Source organism: Megalops cyprinoides, chromosome 4, assembly GCF_013368585.1.
Source record: "Megalops cyprinoides isolate fMegCyp1 chromosome 4, fMegCyp1.pri, whole genome shotgun sequence".
Taxonomy (NCBI): domain Eukaryota; kingdom Metazoa; phylum Chordata; class Actinopteri; order Elopiformes; family Megalopidae; genus Megalops; species Megalops cyprinoides.
Genome location: NC_050586.1, coordinates 27,930,639 through 27,951,230, shown reverse-complemented (window position 1 = coordinate 27,951,230; position 20,592 = coordinate 27,930,639). Strand labels below are relative to the sequence as shown.

Here is a 20,592-nt window from a genome sequence, read left to right as displayed (position 1 = left end):
TGCTAAAGGTGCACAACCAGTTATTAAGTTTAGGGGGGCAATTACTTTTTCACATGGGTGATATAGTGTTGGATAACCTTTTTCCTTCAATAAATAAAATGACCATTTAAAAAGTTAAAGTTAAGTTTAAAAAGTCTGGTTGTCTTTGTCTTACATTAAATTTTGTTTGAAGATCTAACAAAATTAAGTGTTACAAATCTGCAAAAATAGGAGAAATCAGGAAGGGGGCAAATACTTTCACGGCACTGTAAAACCCCGCTGGCGCTATGGTGGCTTAGCACACCCAGCCAAGCGGCCTTTCGATTTAGAGCCTGGTCCCGGTCATGTAATCACAGGGTACCTCGCCTAATGCAAGGCAGCTGAGAAAACACACAGACAGGGGCAACGTAGATAGCACAATGCACTAGACCAGCACCAAGCTTGTCTGCTTGCGAGTAAAACCATCCTGTTCTAGAATCACAGCAGCTTCAGTTGAGGATTATGAAACAGGTCTGAATTTAAATATATATTTATAATGTATATATTATAAATATGAACTTCTGATTCAATTCCAGGGCTCCACAGTCGCACCTCAGGCTTTCTAGTGATTCTATTTCTATGGTTGAGGACCGGTAGTGCACCATGTTTGAGTAAGTCACTGATACACACGAGGAATAAAGAGAGCTTTTCTTTACTAAAATGCACCCCTTCTCACACCAGCCCAACTCATTTTTTACTCTTTCGGGGGGGGGGGGGGGGGGCAAGATGACTACATTGGAGGAAATTTCATTAATTTCTGTCAATCACGGCCTGAGACTGCAGTCGCCTTAATGCAACCTTTGCTCGATGTGTTGCTTCAGGTGTGAGGGCTGGAGCTCTTAGGCACCCCCAGGTCGTGGCCGTGTGACACACAGGGTGGGGCTGGGGGGGTAGGGGGGGTGGGGCAAGAACAAAGGCTGCGTTTGTGTGCCTAATATTTCCAAAACTGGAAAACAAACAGCTGTAGGTCAGCTTGGACAAAGAGAGGGAGAAGGACAGGATGGGCGGCATTTTACTGACCACACTGAGCCAAGGGGCTTCAGAGAGCGCAACATTTCTGAGCGGAGTCTGTGACCTCATACAACGCACAGCCAAATCCTTAAAACAGCGTATCAGGTCATTTCATACTATGTTTACTATCCAGCATTAATAGTGTCATTGGCCTTTACCAGCTCCTGTTAAGGCCACACTTCACAACAGTCACGAGCGTATACTGTTACCAGGAGGAGACTGTTTTGACTTTCACTGGGGCTATGAGGTTTGGCATTGCCACTCGACAAATCAATTTTGGAAGACAGTCCAGATTTTACCCACAAGGCCCAGCGTCTCTGCGATCCTCATCTGCCAGTGTGCTGCAGGGCACTCCCTGTGTCGCATAATTCGGCCCTGTAACCAGACACCAGCCTGAGACAAGCCTGCCCACACAGAGCCCCACCAACATCCCACAATTCAGCTGGCTGGCGATTTCCTGCAATAGGGCCATACCTTGTGCTGATACTGTGTTAATGCAGGGGGTGGGAGGGGGTGGGTGCAGGCTGATCAGCCCCTGCGCTGCACGTATTGCTTCAGACAGTAGAGGACCTTCCATAAAATCACCTCACAAGCTACATGCCCAGTATTCAGTATTCAGTAACAAACCTGCTCCTTCAGATCAAGAAAATTAGCATTCCTAGTCTAACCCTACCGACAGCAAATAAATTTTACAACACAAAGAAGTACTAATCACTTGTTCTTCAACACAGTGCAGACTGCAGACACATTTCCCACAGTCTCTACAAGAGGAAGATTAGCACATCAACAGATCAGGGCATATCCTCATTAGCCAATCAGTTTCCTTGATGCCAGGAGTTGAAAACACCCTAACGCATAAATACAGAACAAGTGAAGCAGAGTAGAGATGGTGCATAGGAGAGGACATAGATACACAGTACGTGACAAAGATGTAGCTTTTACAAAAGGAAAATGTGAAGTACTACTGAGGGGACAGGGTAGGTGCAGGTTACAGGATGCAGACGCAGCACATCAAAAGAATCCTGCCGTCCAGAGAAGTGGAATCTGCTCCTTCAAACAGGCAGATAGGTTTTACCCCCTCGGGGCAGAATGACAGGGAATACACGGCTGTGCGAGTGTCAGTGCGAGGCCATGTCACTGTGAGGGGGTGTACCTGTGTGTGAAAGACGAGACTGTATGAGATGAGAAGCAGACGGCCCCGCTCTGGGACGATGTTTTGGAGGGACGTGAGAAAGGAGTGAGTAAAAAGAAAACAGCGTCGGGCTCAGATTACGCGTCTGAGCTGACACAAGCATGCGGGGTGGGATAAGCACAGATCCCTCAGCGGCTGGGTCACGCACAGGTGGAGGAGCAGCCCAACTTCACACACATGTACAAACATACAAATCCACATACACACACACACACACACAAACACACAAATCCACCAACACACAAATGCAGGTGGACAGAAAGACACACGCAAGCGTGTATACACGCACTCACATGCGCACACACACACACAAATGGAGAGAGACACAAAGACACACACACACAAGCATGTATACACTCACTCACTCACACACACACACACACACTCACACTCACACTCACACTCACACTCACACTCACACTCACACTCACACTCACACTCACACTCACACTCACACTCACACACTCACACACACACACACACACACTCACACACACACTCACACACACTCACACACAGATTCACACATGCACGCACAATAAGGGCACAGAACACCCCCCCCCCCCCCCCAAAGTGCTGTCTTCAACTATCACATTTTTGAAATGCTTAACATTTTGGATTCATTAACTGCGATTAACCTTCGAAAATTACACAAACATCAGGCAGTGGAAAGGGTCAGGCACATAGCTGTCTGCAACAGGACAGGTAAACCAATCTGGATTGCTTGCACCCGCAGAGTCAATTTGAACAAGACAAAGATATTTCAATGAATCAGAGCTGGTGACAACCCAACAAGCCGTGAGCCATTAACTCGCAGTGGTAAATTCTGTCCTGTCACCATATTGAAAGGCTGACTTCGGCAGCTGTGAAAAATACCCAAATAAGTATAAAGCTGACAGTTTTTTTTTCCCCCTCCACGTGACTGGCGAGCATGTGACATGAGTCAGACAGCCATAAATAACTAACGGAGCGACGTGACCCCGGCCAATCCCACCATCGACCTACAGCATGACCGCTCTATAAAAGGAATTTTGGAACAGGAAGTACTAACAAACGGTTCTAAAGAAAACGCTGTGCTTTCAATCACGTTCGATCACAACAGCACCATTTAAGGAAGCATCCGATTGTTTAAGATTGTTTAAGGTTCATTATTGCCCAAATTCGTTGCCTGCTTCTGTCGCCTGAGCAGCAGTGTGGATTAATGCTCGGGTAACTGGGCTTTCAACCAAAAGATTGCAAGTTCAAATCCCACTTCCAGACATTGCCGTTACCCTTTTGAGCAAAGCACTTAACCTCATTGCTTCATTACTTCAATGCCTATGATGATTTCTAAAATAGGTAATGTAAAAAAGTGAGTTTCTCTGTAGTAGGGAATCTGCTGAACAACAAAAATAATGGTAACGCAAAGATAATGGATAATATTTATGAACCTTTTTGTTTTCATTTACTGCAATGAAAACAGATGAGATAAAGCACAAATTGCAGACACATATCACACTGTGATATCTACAAGAGGGAGATTATCATACCAAGCGTAGCAGGTCAAATCCTCATCAACCAATCAGATTCCAAGACTCTGGTAGGAGAAAATAACAGCATGTAAAACCAGAGAAGGTGCGCCAAGATATTTTTGTCAGGAGCAGACAGGACAGGAATCAGATACAGACATAAACACTGTTTGGCAAGGCTTAATTGCATCATGATATCATTTCCTAATCACAAGGATGAGGAAAAACAACAAAGGCATAAGCTTGTTTCAGAGCTAACAATTGAACAGAGAAACTGAGAAAGCTCCTCTGTCTCGTCTATGTCTCTTACGCAAAAGCATCTTGTCCCTGGCCTCTTCTCTACTGCTGTGATCACTCAGCAGACATCCACATCCCAGACCGCTAACTTCATACAGCCGCTACACAGGCAATAATACAGACACATGGAGCACATGTTGATAGTTCAGCTTGAGCAAGGAGTGCATTTACAATCACAGAAGAAATACAATCAAAAAATGCAGAAATAGAACCACAATCGCAAAAAATCAAGCCTGATCAACAAACTCACACAGACAGATTCCCTGGGTCTTTGTGACTAACAGTCTCTTGGGATTGGGTGATCCGTGATCAAAAGGAGAGTAAGATTCCTGAAATAACAGCTGAGATAAGAGCCATGAATAATTAATTAATTCAACAAGTCAGCCAAGCGCCTGGCTTCCACTGGTGATGTCACCAAAGCCAGCACACGCAGGGTGACCCTGACAACCTGAGTTAAGGAAAACACATTCTCATCTATCATCAGTGGCCTTGGAGGCAGTGGGGAGTGTCCACCGTAACAGTCTGGGGGTCAGGAGTTTTAACCCCCTGCTGAGTTGGTGAAGACTTTGGTCCATGGGACTCCTCAAGTCTCACCTTGGCACTCGCCATTACACAGGTGGGTTCAGGCAGCGAATCCGTGATGTACCGGCATCCTTTCGGTGGGGCCCCATGGCTTGAGAAATGAGGCATCTGTAAACTCTCTGCCCCTCTCTCTCTGACTGTCTCTGTAGCTCGCTCTTAATGAAATGTGCTTTCTGTACAGTGCAGAGGCTGCAAAGAGGTGTGATTAATGGAGCTGTTTGAGGGGGAATTTGTGTGTGTGGTAGAGTGAGGCCACCTGCTCTCTTCTCAGTCTGCTGCTCAAAGCACACTGACCTCCTGTGGACCAGCTCCTGCAGGTGTGGGTGCATCTCTCTCATTAAATCGCTCCACATCTATTTGGAACTCTTTCTCTCTCCTTCTCTCATTCTCTCCATCTTTATCCGGTTCCCTCTCCCCCCTTTCCTCCTTCCCCTCTCTCTCCCCTGCTCTCGTTGTTTCTTTCTCAGGCTCTCTCGCTCTCTCTGCTTTCCCAGAATGCCATCTGGTACTGTAATCCCCCAGGTCATGGAGGGGTCAACGCAGAAGCACGGCTGGGAGAGAGAGCACAGGGCATCCGTATCCACAGAGACACCCCAACCACCTGGACTCCATCACCAGAGCGGGGGCCCCAGGGAGTGGGGGAGAGGGAGGGGGTAGCATTTGGGCCACACCTCCCACCTCTCTACACTCACATACATGGTCTTGTTACCTTTAATATATGTCCTCTGACCCGCAGACATGTGTATACTGTCCCTTTAAGATGTAACCACAGGGAAGTCAGGCAATATGCGCACCACTTCAACAGAGACACAGGCCACTGTGCAGGTCCTGACTACACCTGCACACAACTTTTCAACACCGTCTGTGATCGAAAAACATCGACCGTAGCCAAGTGTCAGAGAGGCTGGACAGAGTGAATGAGCCCCATGGTGAAATCTCTCCAGCGGGCCAGGGTTACAATAACATACAGAAAAGGAGCGCTAACTGAAATCTCTGAAGCTATGGAATTACCCAGCCACCAAACCGAGAGAACATGCACTGCCACACAACCGTTGCAATGTATGCCATGGAAAACTCTGCACGCCACATCTGTGCATATCTCAAAACGCTACATGTCTGGGGATCATGGAAGCCAGGTGCGTGACATTTTCTTGGAAAGTGTAATACCAGAACAGGTGCTGCAGGGGGCGTTGGCGAGGGGTCTCAGATTTAGCCCTGCTGAAGGCAGATTGCTGTATCTGAGCCCCATCTGTCAGGTGAAAACACCTACACACTTGCTACCAGCAGGAGGGTCACTCATGTACATCCCGGTTACCAGCAGGGGTCAGTCATCTACATCCTGGTTATCCACGGGGGTCATATTCCTGGAGCCGCTGTACGGAGTGACTCACACAGGTGCAGCCTGCGCCTCACGTGTCACAGAGCACCATCCCCATCTGCTCCTTTTAACTCCGGCTAAGCCACACAGTCGGCTGATGTACAGCCCCCAGGAGTAACGGCTTCAGGGGGGAGTGTGTGTTTTTCTTATTACAGAACTCTGGTCCCCAAACGCAACCTTTCAGAATGGATGGAGGACGGCCCCTGGGGGTACATGAGTGGCCATAAAACTTCAAGAATTAAAAAAAGAACTGAAAACTTTTGAAACGACAGTGAGCGATATGAGACTTTAAACTTTAGACTGAACCAGAAACATATCTCTGGCATTGCAGAAAGCTGAACAATTTGAGATTTAGGTTTTTATTTTTCTTTTTTTTTTTTTTTCACTTGAGTGAGAAACTTGACCTTGAAGCTTATTAGGATATGATGTACGGAACATTTGGTCTCTGTTGGGATCACCGAAAGACACTGCAAAGAGGATCACAAACTTTGGTCGAAACTCAGAAACACGAAGGACGCCCATTTCTTACACAGCTCTTAGCCACAGTCAACAAAGCGAGATTTTACACGGCTGTGAAAACACCTGAGAACGCTCAGAGAACAGAACGCACAGATCCCTCCGGCAAACCAGGTTTACTGGCCACAAAAACGCGCGGCTGGAGACTTAAGGGTGCACAAAGAAACAGCAAGCAGGACCGCCCTGATAAGGAGAGGCTTAAAAATCGCATTCTCAGACATTGTGCCTCAAGAAGTCTCAGAGTATTGTGTTTCAGTGCATTATCTTATCTAGTCTAACCCTCGACATCTGAACTAAAATCGAAATGGCACGAATGCTTCGCCAAGTGACGACGGGGGGGACGCCATCTAATCTCAGGGCGGATGACGCCTGAGATTGCGAAAGCTGGAGCACGCAGAGCCTTTTCCCTCACCCCGAAACTCATTTTTACTAACAAAAACCATCACCTGTAGTCGCCCACCTGTCTGCCCTGCCTGCACCCAGGTCATGTGATGGGGCAGCTTTGCTATTAGACAGCAAGGGAGAGAGGCAGAGACAGAGGGAGAGTGAGAGCGAGAGCGAGGGGGCAGAGAGTAAGGGCGGAGAGAGAGGGAGAGAGCGGAAGTAGAGATTAGAGAAAGAAGAAAGAGGAGAAAGAGGAAGGGAAAGAGAGAGAATGAGAGACTGTTGTATACTGTATGTTGTATATCGTTGTATATGTCTATAGTTGTAGTGACACATTGTACATTACTGAGTGTGACTGCTTTAGCAACAGTGCTTTGGTTTCTCAATTTAACTGAAACTGGAACTGAGAGAAGGCAAGAAGGAGAGCGAAAGAAGGAGAAAGTGTGTGTGTGAGAGAGAGAGAGACCGGAAGGACACAGGGAAAAATCACTGGCAGTTTGGAAAGTAGCGGTCCCAGCCACCCACGTGCAGGCAGACATGGTTTTGGGAACATTTTTAAAACAACATAAGTGACTCCCCCCAGCCCCCCCAGCCTCACTTCCCCACCCATCCCAGCCCACCCCGGGACCCTCTGCACCATTAGGAGCCCAGCGCCTGGCAAACACGTCTCCAGACATCGGCGGTTTCCCTGGGCTCTCGACAGCTCAGAGAGCTCCTTAAGGCAATATGATTGGATTCATCTGTTCCTCCCATAATCCCCTGCATTATTCACCTCCCCCGATATGGTGTCCACCGCCTCCGTAATACAACACAGAGCGCATTAAGGAGGCCAAATCGGCGTACCCTGGCTTTACAAGATCGGTCTCTGGGTTTTAAGACTCCAGAGGTGGGTAATTGGGCTGTACCGTTAGAAGGGGCCGTTGTGTCCGCTGTTCATTACGTTCGTATAAAAGCCTGTCACCGATGACTCATTACCACGGTGCAGCAAGACCCAACGGACAAGGTAACATTCAAAGGCTTTTTCTTACAAACGCAAGAGCAATTACACGTCTCACACGTCACTTTAGAGCAAGTCAATACGCTTCTTTGGAAATTAGCCTTATAAATAACACACTGCGAATTCAGTCGCGGTAATTCACAGTAAGTCACAGTAATTGAAACAGTATGGTCAAATATTTCTACAAAGTTCTGCGTAGTAAACACTGATGGGCTAACCATATGTGCTGGAAAAAGAAAAAAACAAAGCAAAACAGGCCTCTACTGATATTAGCATCAGTTTTTTTTTATTTTTGAAGAACACTAAAGAGGCCTCGTCTCCCCCAGTTCACTCTCCAGAAAAGCCTGAGCTGTGTCGTTCAAACAAAGTGGAGTGGCAGTTTTACGTCTAACACAGAAAAGACACACAAGAGCAGTAGTGATCGAGGGGCTTTGCATAGTGGGGGGGTGTGATTGAGACAGGACAAGAGCTTTAACCGACCTGAAAACAGACCCACTGTGTCATGTGACCAATGCAACCAATGAGAGGCAGTCAAGAGAAAGAGGGCTCTGGAAGCTGTTAGACAGACCAAAGGACGCAGACAGACAGGACCTGCAGGGAACACTCTTAGCTCTCTTACCAGGCTTCGAATGGTGAATGGACTGTGGTCACGGTGGTGTACCTAGAGAAATATGAGATGACCACACCACCACAATGATGTCATCCCAAGATCTCTGCCCTGCCCTCCGCGCTCAGTACGAGCAGAACAGTAAAACCAGACATCGTTCATCAGGGGCAGAGTTGACAGCCTTCCTCCCCTGGAACCCACCTCTCTGCAGCCTGACGTTGAAGCCAGACATCATTCATCAAGCACAGAGCAGACGAGTCCATGCATCGATACGATTTCAGTTTCAGTTTCAGAAAGATAAATACTCATGCAACCCTGCACAGGACATGTGCTTTACTTTCCTTTTCTCAGATACACCTTCACTGAAATGCTGGCAGAGGACGAAACCAAGGGCCTGTCAGAGTGATCCACAGGAGATACCGTTAAATACCTCTCGGTGTGGCAGTCCTGGACAAGGAAAACACAGTCTCCCCATCCAGACACCACAGAAAGGCTGAGAGACTGCCATACGCACTCTGCATTTTATAATGTGTGTCCTATTTTGACAAACTTGTACAGTATCAGCTCCGGACAGCACCGATTACCAGCACCAATAAGACATTTGGAAAAATACATGAACACATATGTTGATATAAATGATTTACATTTTATTGCAGAGCACTTGACAGGCGACCCGTGAGGCCATCGATCACAGGGGCTGCGCTGGGCTGACAGTGGAACACTCTGGAGATTTCCAGCTGCATGTGAAACGCTAAATCAACAGCACGGGTGTCTACTGCGCCTCCGTACTGGAGAGCTGAGGCTTTTCCTCAGAGAGGGGCAGATCATCTTTATGCCTGGCCACGCTGTCGGTCACCCCCATCCCCCATGTCCCCGGGTGAAGGGGGTAGCCCGTCGCTGAGACTGTTTGCACCTGGAAGGTCGGGGGATGCTCTATGCACAGGTGAGGAGTGCACACGAGCGGATTGGGCTGAATTATCTGCCAGAGCAGGAAGTCATGACGCAAGACTAACCCAACAGTGAGTCCCGATCCGGCTGCAGGGCCACCAGAACAGCATGTGGCCTGGTACACTGCAGCCCATGGGTCTCCCCGGTGGCAAAGCCCAACAGCCTAAACCATGGTAAGCTCGAGGCTGGGATGCGTCTTTTGCTAACAGTGACTGGGAGTCTACGGATTGGCTCTGCTCCACTGGGGGAGGGTGAGCTATGCCAGCCAGTCTTCTAGTGACTCGTCAGGTGATTATGAGCTGTTCAGATGATGTCAGTGAGAAGCCTGACTATCCTATCCAATCGCGTTCACTCTTTAGTGGTGCACTGTCGGACTTGTAGCGTGAAACATAGCTGTTGGCTGCAGGCAAGTGTATGGGAGGATTACATCTGTCAGCCTTCAGCGCTCCCTGTGCCAGTGTAGAGGATGTTGCAATGAGCCTGGCCCAAAACAGAAATGGCTATTCACAAGACGGGGTGAAAATGGGAAAAAATCGTTAAAAAAAGAACAGGTCCCAAGTGGGGAGTTGGTAAAGGTGATCGTTCTGAGTGCAGTCTGAAGAGAGCTCCATGCCGCACAACACAGCTGCTCTGAGTATCTGAGCAGCATCAGTGACTCTAACGGCATTCCGACAGGATCAAGAGTCACATACCAAACTCTGCACGCGGTGAATTTACACGCAACTTGTCTTTACAAATCTGTGCTTTCCCAGAATTCCATGGGCTGGAATGGAGAGCTGGTGGCCTACAGGTTCTGTGGTGAGAAGGTAACTGACGTACAGGTGCTCCCCTTGGGTACTGTGCCAGTCCAACCACATACGGGTCAAAGACCAGTACTAAAAATCAAACGGGCGGATTCAGAAGCTCACAAAAGAACTACCCAACTTGAAGCAAAGACTGGTTTAAGGCCTGCATTACTGTTCCTGCCTGCTGAAATGTACCAGGAAAAAAAAAGCAGCTGATTATAACGAGCTTCAAATTAGCGATTAGTAAGAGCTGATGTTCTGATTTAATTCACGTCAACAGTACAGAGAGTGGTGCTCTGGAGCGGAGAGCGGGCCCTCAATCAGCCCACGGTGTATTTGTGTATTTGGGTTTAAGCTGGATGAGACTGTTCTGATGTGATTGGAGGAATGTAATCCACTTTCCTGCGGTGTGTGTAATGGGAAACACATGACATCTCTGCGAATCGTCTTGCCCTCGCTCCAGCGAGCTACTCTTTCATTAGGCACGGCCATCCAATTAGACACGGGGATTTGGATACGCATCACATGACCACAGAGCCTGCACACCGATCCAGACATGCGTCAGGTGACCGCACTGCCTACACACAGATCCAGACATGTTCGTGGGTATCCTGACATGCGTCAGGTGACCGCACAGCTTACACAAAATTGTCCTGACATCATGTGACCACATCAGGTACACATGGATATCTTTACATGCATCATGTGACCACAGTCCCAACATAAAAATTTCTGACATGCATCATGTGACTACAGAGTCTACAAATGTTATCACGTGTCACCTGACCACACATGTGAAAAGGAGTGCCCTTATATGGATGTGCTCGACTCTTCCTTCCTGCCAGCTGCTGATTTGTTTCTCCACTCTATCACCGAGTTACAGTCCTGTTGGGTCCACGGCCAGGCCATAAACATTTGAGTAATGTTCTCTCAACATTGCTGTGATGCTTGGGGCCAGGAGATAATGAGTACAAATGAGCCGAGAGGAAGCAGGGGCCCCCTGTTGGCTGACCCGGGGAAGTGATCAGAGAGATTACGGTAATAACGTAATATTTCACAGTTCCCTCGGCAACCAGGGATCATGTGAAAAGGCTTTGGTAAATAAACGCAGACTCTATTTTTTCCATTCTGGTTTTGGACTGTTTTGTGTTTTTTATTTTTATACATCCAGACTGCTGCTGTCCTTTTTAATAAGAGTTCGAGTCAGATTCAGATTCTGGCTCCTGCCTGCAAACCACACATTTCTGAGTCTCTCTTTACCAAGAGCAATGCCAAAATCAGGAACAGGCTTCCATTTTTCTCACAGAACAAAAACAGAGGGAATGTCTCCCTCTCTCTCACTCTGCCTGTCCTCTCTCCCTCCCTCTCTCACCGCCTGACCTTCCTCTCTCCCTCTATCAGTCCCTGTCCCTCTCTCACTCTCTCTCTCTCTGATGACTTGTTCTACTCTCCTATGAATCTGAGCCTGATTCCTGTCTCTCATGAACACCATTTCTTCATAAATCACCCCGGCTCTCTGACCGACCTGCAGAGATCGCTTGAAAAGTCACTATGTGCATTTTATGAACAACGCCATGCCTCAGATGCAAAGGCGGGGTTGAGATACAGCAGTTCTGTGGGTCTGCTGACAACAAAACACACAGATTCTGTTTCCTGTCAGTGGGAGGGTCACGTCTTCACAAGTCAATCACACATCTCCGGAAAAAAATAAAAACTAAAAAATCAATTAAGGCTTTTGAGATGCCACTCGCTTCCCACACCTCTGGGACCTGACCTCAAGACAAGAATTACTGCTGCAGCTTACAAAATATGCCAAAGCTAATTTCATTGCCCAAAAGTTCCACTTTGTAACATTTTTGTTCAACAGAATCTTAAAATAAGATGTGTCTGATGATATAGGTCATGACAGGCAACTCTCACAGGTCAATCACACATATACAATGACAAAAGCTATCTATGGTATGCATAAGGGCTCTCTCACTTATCTCATACCCATTTATGAGTATGTCATATACTTATACCCAAACCAACTGTACTTCGACTCCACAATTGATAAACTTCCAAAACCAAGATTAATCTCCATTTATGGTTTTGTGCAATCTCTGTTGTCCCAAATAACAGCACAGAAATTTGATAAAACTTGAAGGGTGGTCAAAAAATGGGTGATATTTTATGTGGTGATATTTTACTACAATGCAGCCAACAACAAACAGTCTTGTGCATGTGGTTATTTCTAATGCAAAGCCTGTGCTCCAAGTTGGGGGGACCATTCACTGTTTTTGTTGGCTACTTTTACACAGTAGAAGCTACAGGATGACCTGATGATTTGGCTCTCTGGCCTAATCCAGTAACACCCCGGCATGTGTGTTTACTGACCAGGTGTGACATGAACACCAAATCTTCCACTGTGTGGGAAATGTATCATCTCGTACCTTAGTGCCACATTTTTTTTTTACTCAGCCAATGAAATCTTCCAGATGGTTCCCTTGCTGTACAGTGCTGCACAGGAAGTGCTGCACAGGAAGTCCAGCGGCAGAAGACCGCCTTTGGTCGGTCTGTTCAGTTTTCTCATGTACATACAGTCCATCCCCCCGACCCCCCATCAGCATGCATACCCACAGTCTCTCATTAGAATGGCTCTGGATGAGAAAGAGAGGAAAATGAAGCTCATTATCACAGAACCGTGACTAATACCACCACCCCCCAACCCCCCAACCCCCCCCCCCAGCCCCCCCCCACAAAAAAGCAAGTAGTAAAATCCTATTTTTTTCTTCCACCGCTGCAAACTTTCAATGTACATTAAAGTGACCCTGATTTCAGCGTGCGTGTGTGTGCATGTATGCGCACGTGTGTGTGTGAGTGTCAGGAGGGTTGGAAGGGTGTGGGGGGTAGTGCTGGCACACCACAGCCACAATTATCTGTGATGTAATTATCTGTAAACTCCAGACTGCCCGCCAACCTGTGGTCCCCCTTCCTGGTTTAGGAGCGCCCGCGGTGGGGGGGGGCATTGATTTATGAGTGGGTTTGATTGAGGGAGGGAGAGAGCACGGAGGGGAGGGGCCGGTACGTTTGAAGTAGATGGAGAGGTAATATAAAATACACCTGGAACCCTGAGGGCCTCCCCGAGCAGTACAGAGCAACCCAGGGGGGGCAGGGGGGGTCACCTCATGTTTCCTTTCAGGATTGCTTTTATAGCGCACTTCAAACAACCCCACCCCCGCGCACACCATTGTACTGAAACTCCAACTGGTCGGCTGTTGGTCACTTTTTCGAAGGGTTTTTTCTCTCTCTCTCTCTCTCTCCCTCAATCTGTTTCTCTTTTAGTTTTTTTGTTCAGTCCCTCAGAAATACTTATGCTTGCCCTGTCACCGTGAGAACATAATTTAGAGGGAAAGAGGGCTTTTTATTGCTGAAATGAAATGTGTTGTTTTCATTTTTCATTTCAGTCTTTCTGTCCAACACAACGCAAAGCCCTGGCGCTTCTTTTAAAAGAGAGTGAAAATTAGTCTCAATAAATCAAACGCCGAGCGCATCATTTCCGACCACACTAAAACCACAGACCGATGTGCTTGGATGTGTGGAAGCCCTTCTTGGAGGGTTTTAAAGCTACCCTGAGTGATATAACTCTAAGCACTATACTTCTCACCACTAATATACAAACACAAACCCGAATCAACTGCTAACCTGACCAGTTACACGCAGGAAATACAAACCAGCATTAACCACTTTCTGACCACTTACACAGAAGGAACAAACATCATCATGGACCACTCTCTGTCCACCCCCCGCACACACATGCACACACGCACACACGCATGCATCTGTATACGCACACACACACATGCACAGTGGTTTGGATTCACCAGCAGGTACAGTTCATATCCCAATACAATGCCTTCACGTCCTTGAGAGAACTACCCAGCTGACAGACTCCACTCCCACAACAGAGCTGCACCAGCACAGCAACCTTGCCACAACGTTGCAGAAATGTTCAGAGAACCCGAAGTGCAAGCTAAGCGTCCATACTTGGCTTACACGGCAGCATTTCCTCTGCCGCCAGCCGACCTGAAGCAACAGCCGGATCACGGGAACGACTTTTCTACTTTTTACACCCCCCGCCTTTTCCTGAACAAAAGATGAGAGGGTGATCGTACGGGAAACCCGATCTGCGTATTTTTACGTTCACGGCGAGGGCGAAGAGCAGTGGGAAGAGTGGGCAGGGAGAGCAGGGGGCAGCCGGGTGAAAGGAATCTATTTAAAGCTCACGCAGGGGCACCTACCTCTCTGAAGTTCACCTTGGGCCCGACTCTTTTCCGCTTTCTGCTCTTTCCATGACAGCCACCGAAGTGGATCCATTTTACAAGCTGTGATGGAGGAGACGGAGAGAGAGGGAGCGGGAGGGAGGGAGAGTGAGGGAGATGGAGAAGGAGAGAGAGAGAGAAAGAGAGAGAGAGGGAGACACAGCACAGAAAGAGGGGGAGTGAGGGGTCGAGAGAGGGAGAGAGGGAAAGAGAGAGGGACAGGAGGGAGAGACAGAGAGAGGGAGGAGGAGACAGGGAATGAGGGGAGAGACAGAAGACAGAAAAAAGAAGCATGGAGATGAAGGGAGAGAGAGAGAAAGAAGAGAGAAGGAAGGAGAGAGGAGAGATAGAGAGAGAATAGCAAGAGATGAAGAGAAAAAAAAGAGCAGAGAGAGAGGGGAAGACAGTTAGAGACCAGGCGACGCAGCACACATCGAACATGAGTAAGTGACTATAAACAGACTTCAGGCACTCTTTCCATTGCTTAAGTGGAAAGACACACAAACACACACACATACACACGCACACACACACCAGGCATGCAGTCTTCTCCAGAGAACACCCTCTCCTCTTAGGTAACCCAATTTTTTTACTACCAATATTTTTACTCCCCGCTAACAGTTTGAGCTGAGGGGATAAACCGCGTCTCGTTCTCGCCCAGGACCTCGGGCAGGGGGACCGGATCGACACCGCCAGAGCCGCGCTAGCAGAGCCAGTCACACGCTCCTCAGGTGCACACCTCTCCCACCACACAGAGAGGACACGGGCAAACATGCAGCCTTTCCCACGGTGCCCAGAAAGAAGAGGGAGGGCGAAGACTTCTCTCCCGCAGTTTACCGTACAAAACTACATCCTTCACCATTTACGTTTCAAATAAATCCAGCCATTACACTATGAAACACAGTGGACATCACTGCAAAATGCAGTGCTTATTAATATAAGTGTATATTATATATACATCACGAGACAAAGCAACACAGGAGAAGAGCGATATCAAGGACAGAAAGCATAAAAAACATGAATATCACTGAAATTGGCTACTCTTAAAAAGCCACAGGATCTGAAAGGAAACAAAAGTGCTGCTTAATTACCTCCTCTTTGACTTCTTCCAGCAGAGAGCTCTGAAAGCAAGCCTCTCCCCCTCTCAGAAGCGTCTGAACAGGAGAGAGAGCAGAGGAGAGAGATGAGCAGAGTGAGAGAGAGAGAGAGAGAGAGAGAGAGAGAGAGAGAGAGAGAGGGAGAGACAGGGATCACTTGTTCCCCTCGCCGTTTGGCTCTGCTGGATGACGGAGAGGGAGAGGAGGAGTGAAGCTGCTCGTTAAGTTGCGCGGTGTCCGTGGAGGAAGGAGCCCGTCGGCGACTCAGCGGCCATCTCTCTCCTCAGGTCCCCGCAGCTGGAGAGAGCCTAGTCTCACAGCACTTAACCTTATTAGAGCTATCAGCACACCACTGCCTAACTCCCAGTCACCACAACTAGTGCTCCAGGAGGGGAGGGAGAGAGAGGGAGAGGGAGTGAGAGAGAGAGAGAGAGAGAGAGAGAGAATGTGGATGGGGGAGTGTGTGTGTGTGTGTGTGTGTGTGTGTGTGTGTGAGAGAGAGAGAGAGAGAGAGAGAGAATGTGGATGGGGGAGTGTGTGTGTGTGTGTGTGAGAGAGAGAGATAGAGAGAGATAGGGAGAGAGAGAGAGAGAGAGAGAGAGAGAGAAAATGTGGATGGGGGAGTGTGTGTGTGTGTGTGTGTGAGAGATAGAGAGAGAGAGAGAGAGAGAGAGAGAGAGAGAGAGAGAGAGAGAGAGAGCGGGAGACGGTCCTCCAGCACCAGTCAGTAGCAGCAGCGATTCAGACTTGCAGAAGTCTGTGAGCAGAGAGCCACTGTAATCAAACACTGTTCACTCCCACAGCTGCCATGGGAGGAGCTACTGTGCCGTCTACACACAGAGGTAGAGACACACATACACTTGCACAGACACAAACACACACACACACACACACACATACATACATACATGCAGATACATGCTCACACACATGTGCATGCATACACACACACACACACACACACCAAGCAGATGTGCACATGCAGATACACATGCACACACACACACACATACCCACAAGCACACACAGATACACACCTCTAAACACACACATAGATACATGTACATGTATGCACACACACAAACACAAGACAGAGAAGGGAACAAACACCCCAGGCTGCAGAGTATATTACAGTACATGTACTATCATGTGGTTAGTATGATACAGTGTGTTTAGAAAGGTGTGGTTAGTATGGAACAGTGTGTTTACTATGGTTTGGTTAGTATAGTACAGTGTGTTTAGTGTGGTGTGGTTAGTATTGTAATGTGTATAAAGCTTGGTGTGGTTAGTACGGTAGAATGTGTTACGTACTGTATAGTGTGTTTAATATGGTGTGGTTAGTATCATACAGTGTGCAAAGCATGGTGTGGTTAGTATAGTACAGTATGTGTAGTATGGTGTGGTTAGCATGGTAGTGTGTGTCGAGCATGGCGTGTTGAGGATGGTGAAGTGCGGGCTGTACAGTAGCGCTTGGTATGTGCCGTACAGTAGGATATGTTTTCGTGACTGAAGCACATCCATGTTTCAGCAGAGCAGACGTGCGGAGAAGGGGAAGATCTCCCAGTCTCACAGGTAATAGGAAACACATGGACAGTACAGACACTCGGGGAACGGAACTAACTCAAACCTCTGCCTGTCCGGCTATCAACACAACATGGACACACGCAGCTGGGCCAGAGCAATGGCTGACCCGCACGAAACACTGCGGCTCTTTCACATGCATGCACACATGCACACACACACATGCACACACACACGCACACACACACACGCACATGCACATACACACACACACACTCACACACACACTACACTTGCGCACTCACACACGCACATGCACAGGCATCATCAGTTTGATGTTCTGCATTGACTGCAGCTGTCTACATTCCCTCATCCCTTAGCGTGACCGTTAGGTCTCCACCATGGGAGTGTTTATGTGTGTGCGTGTGTGTGTGTGTGTATGTGTATGTGTATGTGTGAGTGTGAGAGAGAGAGAGAGAAACAGAGATAGAGAGCGTGTTTTGTGTGCTTGTATTTGTGTGAGTATGTGGTATGTTTCTGGTGTGTGTGTGTGTGTGCGCGCGCGCATGCATGTGTGTATGCATGCCTGTATGTGTGTGGTGTGTTTGTGGTGTGTGTGTGTGTGTGGGTGTGATCTGAGTGTGTGCATGCGTGATTTGTGTGAATGAATGTTATGTGTTTGTTGTCTTTCTGTGTGTATTCGTGTGTATGTGTGTGTTTGTGCTCATGAGTGGGTTTATGGTCCGTGTGTTTGTGTATGTGAGTATGTGTGTGTCTGTGATCTGTGTGTGTGTGTGTGTGTATATGTGTGCTGATACAGGCTCTCTGACTGAGGCACAGGCAGAGAGGCAGAGGATGAGCGCTGCTCCTTGCAGTCTGTGAGATACAGGAACAAAAGCCTTGTTATGCTGGGAATGAGGAGACTGATCTCGGCTATAAAACAGCTATGTGTGGTATCCCAGTGAACAATAGCACTTTACTGCCTGGCTGCTCTGTGCTGGGTAAGGTTCACATTCTACAGAACCCACTCTTCCTCCCCCCAGACACACATACACACACACACGCACGCACGCACGCACGCACAAAAACACACACGCACAGGCGCACACACACACTTTCATGTTTTTCAGAAATTACAACCCCCCCACACACACATGCACACATACAAACACTTGCACCCACATACACACACAACACTCTCTCGCTCAAACACACACACACACACACACAAGGCAACGATACAGGCAAAGTGGATGTGGAGGCAATGTTATAAACATAGAGTACAGATGCAACTACAAGAGTGAAGTCTCCAAATAGTATATGATGGAAAATTCCTGTGGATTTAGGTTCCAGATGAGCTCTCCCTCAGTGTCAGAGTGAATCCCTCTGTGGGCACGCAAAAGCAGAAACCATCATTAGGTTGAGAGTACGCACACACTCCTGCCTTCCTGGTTACGCTTAAGGAGTTCCGCTCACAGCTGAGGAATTCCAGCCATGGCAGCTTGTTGTGAATATTCACAAGCAGGCAAGTCAGGGATGTATTTTGGTTCTGAAATGATGTCTCCTTTCACCCCCCCAACAACAAACCGTTCCTTGTTTCACAGTTCAGCTCTTTTTATTTCAGAAGGGGCCACACAGAAAAGGTCTGAGTTTTATGAGTGGAAAGTTTTCCCATGAAAGCTCAGGAAATCGGCCCTCCCTCACCAACACAGCCCTGAGCTGAGAGGACTGTGGCAGAACTCTAAATGGGCCTCTAACACCCCCCCTGGTCCACTGGGTCACATGACGTCCTCTTGACAGAAAGAATAGATCCCTCGCACACTAGCTCGGCTCCTTAAACAAACTCCTACTGTGTGACGTTTCAGTTGGTGTAGACCAGGATGAAGAGGAGTAGGCATGAAAGCAGAAGACAGGGCATGTGCAATATTTCTGCATGTCATGTTCGCTCTCTCCTCAGCACTGAACTAGAGTGATTTTGCATAAAGTTCAGACTTTCTCACGACAGCCTGTTGATAAAAGGGATGATAATGGCAATGTTACTGCTTATTTTTCCAGGAAGTATGTGTGGATAAATAAGTTTTACACAGCTTTAGCTTATCACATGTTTGTCGTGCTGGTTTATCACATCTTAGTTGTGTTCAGAAAAACTGCTGAAGTGATAAAAGAGAAGACACTTTAAGCACATAAACAGAACCTAAGCTGGGTGTAGCCAGAAAGGAGATCCCATACTTCCTGTTTTTTCTGCAAACTGTTCCTTCTTGTATATTGTACATTGTATATTGTAACATACAGTATTGTACGATATTGTATATTATGATTCTGTATTCATGTTATGGAGTGGTCAAAAACAGTACTCTCTACCTGTGAGTACTGTAAAGAGCACAAAAATACATTTTTTATCAAAATACAAAAAATTTATCAAAAAGTCCCGAAAGTAAATGATCATTCACAGCAACATCTTTGGGCAGGAACTGCATTGGCAGTGTCAAATGCACATGTCTACACTGCAGGGACACTGCAGAATTTATGAAGCTAATGGACATTCCAGCATTAAATTGGAACTAAAACAAAAAAGAGATTCCTGTCAGTTGACTGATCACAAAATGGCACTTTGAGCTTGAACGTAGGACACAATGGCCGTGAAATATGGCTCTGTTCACATGTAGTTCTGGTGACCTCATTCTGGACAGTATGCCACACGGTAATAACATGGCAGACACAGTCAGATCTGTGCAAAATTTGAAAGAGTGGATATTATGTAAAAGATGATGTTTTTCACACCGTGACAAATGACTGAAACTGCAAACAAACTAAAGGCAGGAAAATGCTTTCATGTTAGCCTTGCTATCCAGCACAAATGCGCACACCACCATGACAAGACGTGTGTACACACCACTGTGCAAGCTTCAGGGATGGAGGTGTGTTTCTGTGCAAGTCTACATACAAACACTGCGCAACAAACTCCCGCTCTATATAAACAAAATACAAGCAAAAAAACAACTACAATGCAAAACATATGTAGCTAATCTAACCACTTTTTGAACAGTCTGTACAAAATTATATGTTTAAAAAAAAAAAAAAAAAAAAAACAGTGCACACACAACTTACCTCTGGAATGCCCGGTTGATCTAGCCAGTCTGCATAAACAGCTTCAAGGGTAAGGCCTTGTCTAGAACACAATGGCACAATATAATTATTATTGTTATTGCCATGGCTGTTATTGTAAGAGACACAATAAGAAAACTGTATCCTTGGAAAATTATAACAATAATCGTGCAGTTTTAGGGTATTTTGGGGCACAAAAAAGGATAATAATAAAACATGTAGCTTCCCCAGCAAGAGTTAACTTTTTTTGTCACACCATAACAAGCTAGTCATGTTCCAAAACATTTTACTGCGACAAAAGCTATAAGGACAGCGGAATTTGTGTGCTGTGTACACTAATGTCCC

General features: G+C 47.1%; 1 protein-coding gene across 1 annotated transcript in view; it reads right to left on the bottom strand.

Annotated features, from left to right (window-relative positions):
- Nucleotides 1-20,592, bottom strand: part of LOC118776205 (aminopeptidase O (putative)) — a 76,337-nt gene that overhangs the window by 27,704 nt on the left and 28,041 nt on the right. Inside the window, exons 10-12 of the mRNA XM_036526318.1 lie at nt 20,251-20,311; nt 15,616-15,678; nt 14,504-14,587 (exon numbers count right to left, since the gene is read on the bottom strand). Of these exons, the coding sequence (XP_036382211.1) occupies nt 14,504-14,587; nt 15,616-15,678; nt 20,251-20,311 (208 nt within the window). The remainder of the gene's footprint in view (nt 1-14,503; nt 14,588-15,615; nt 15,679-20,250; nt 20,312-20,592) is intronic.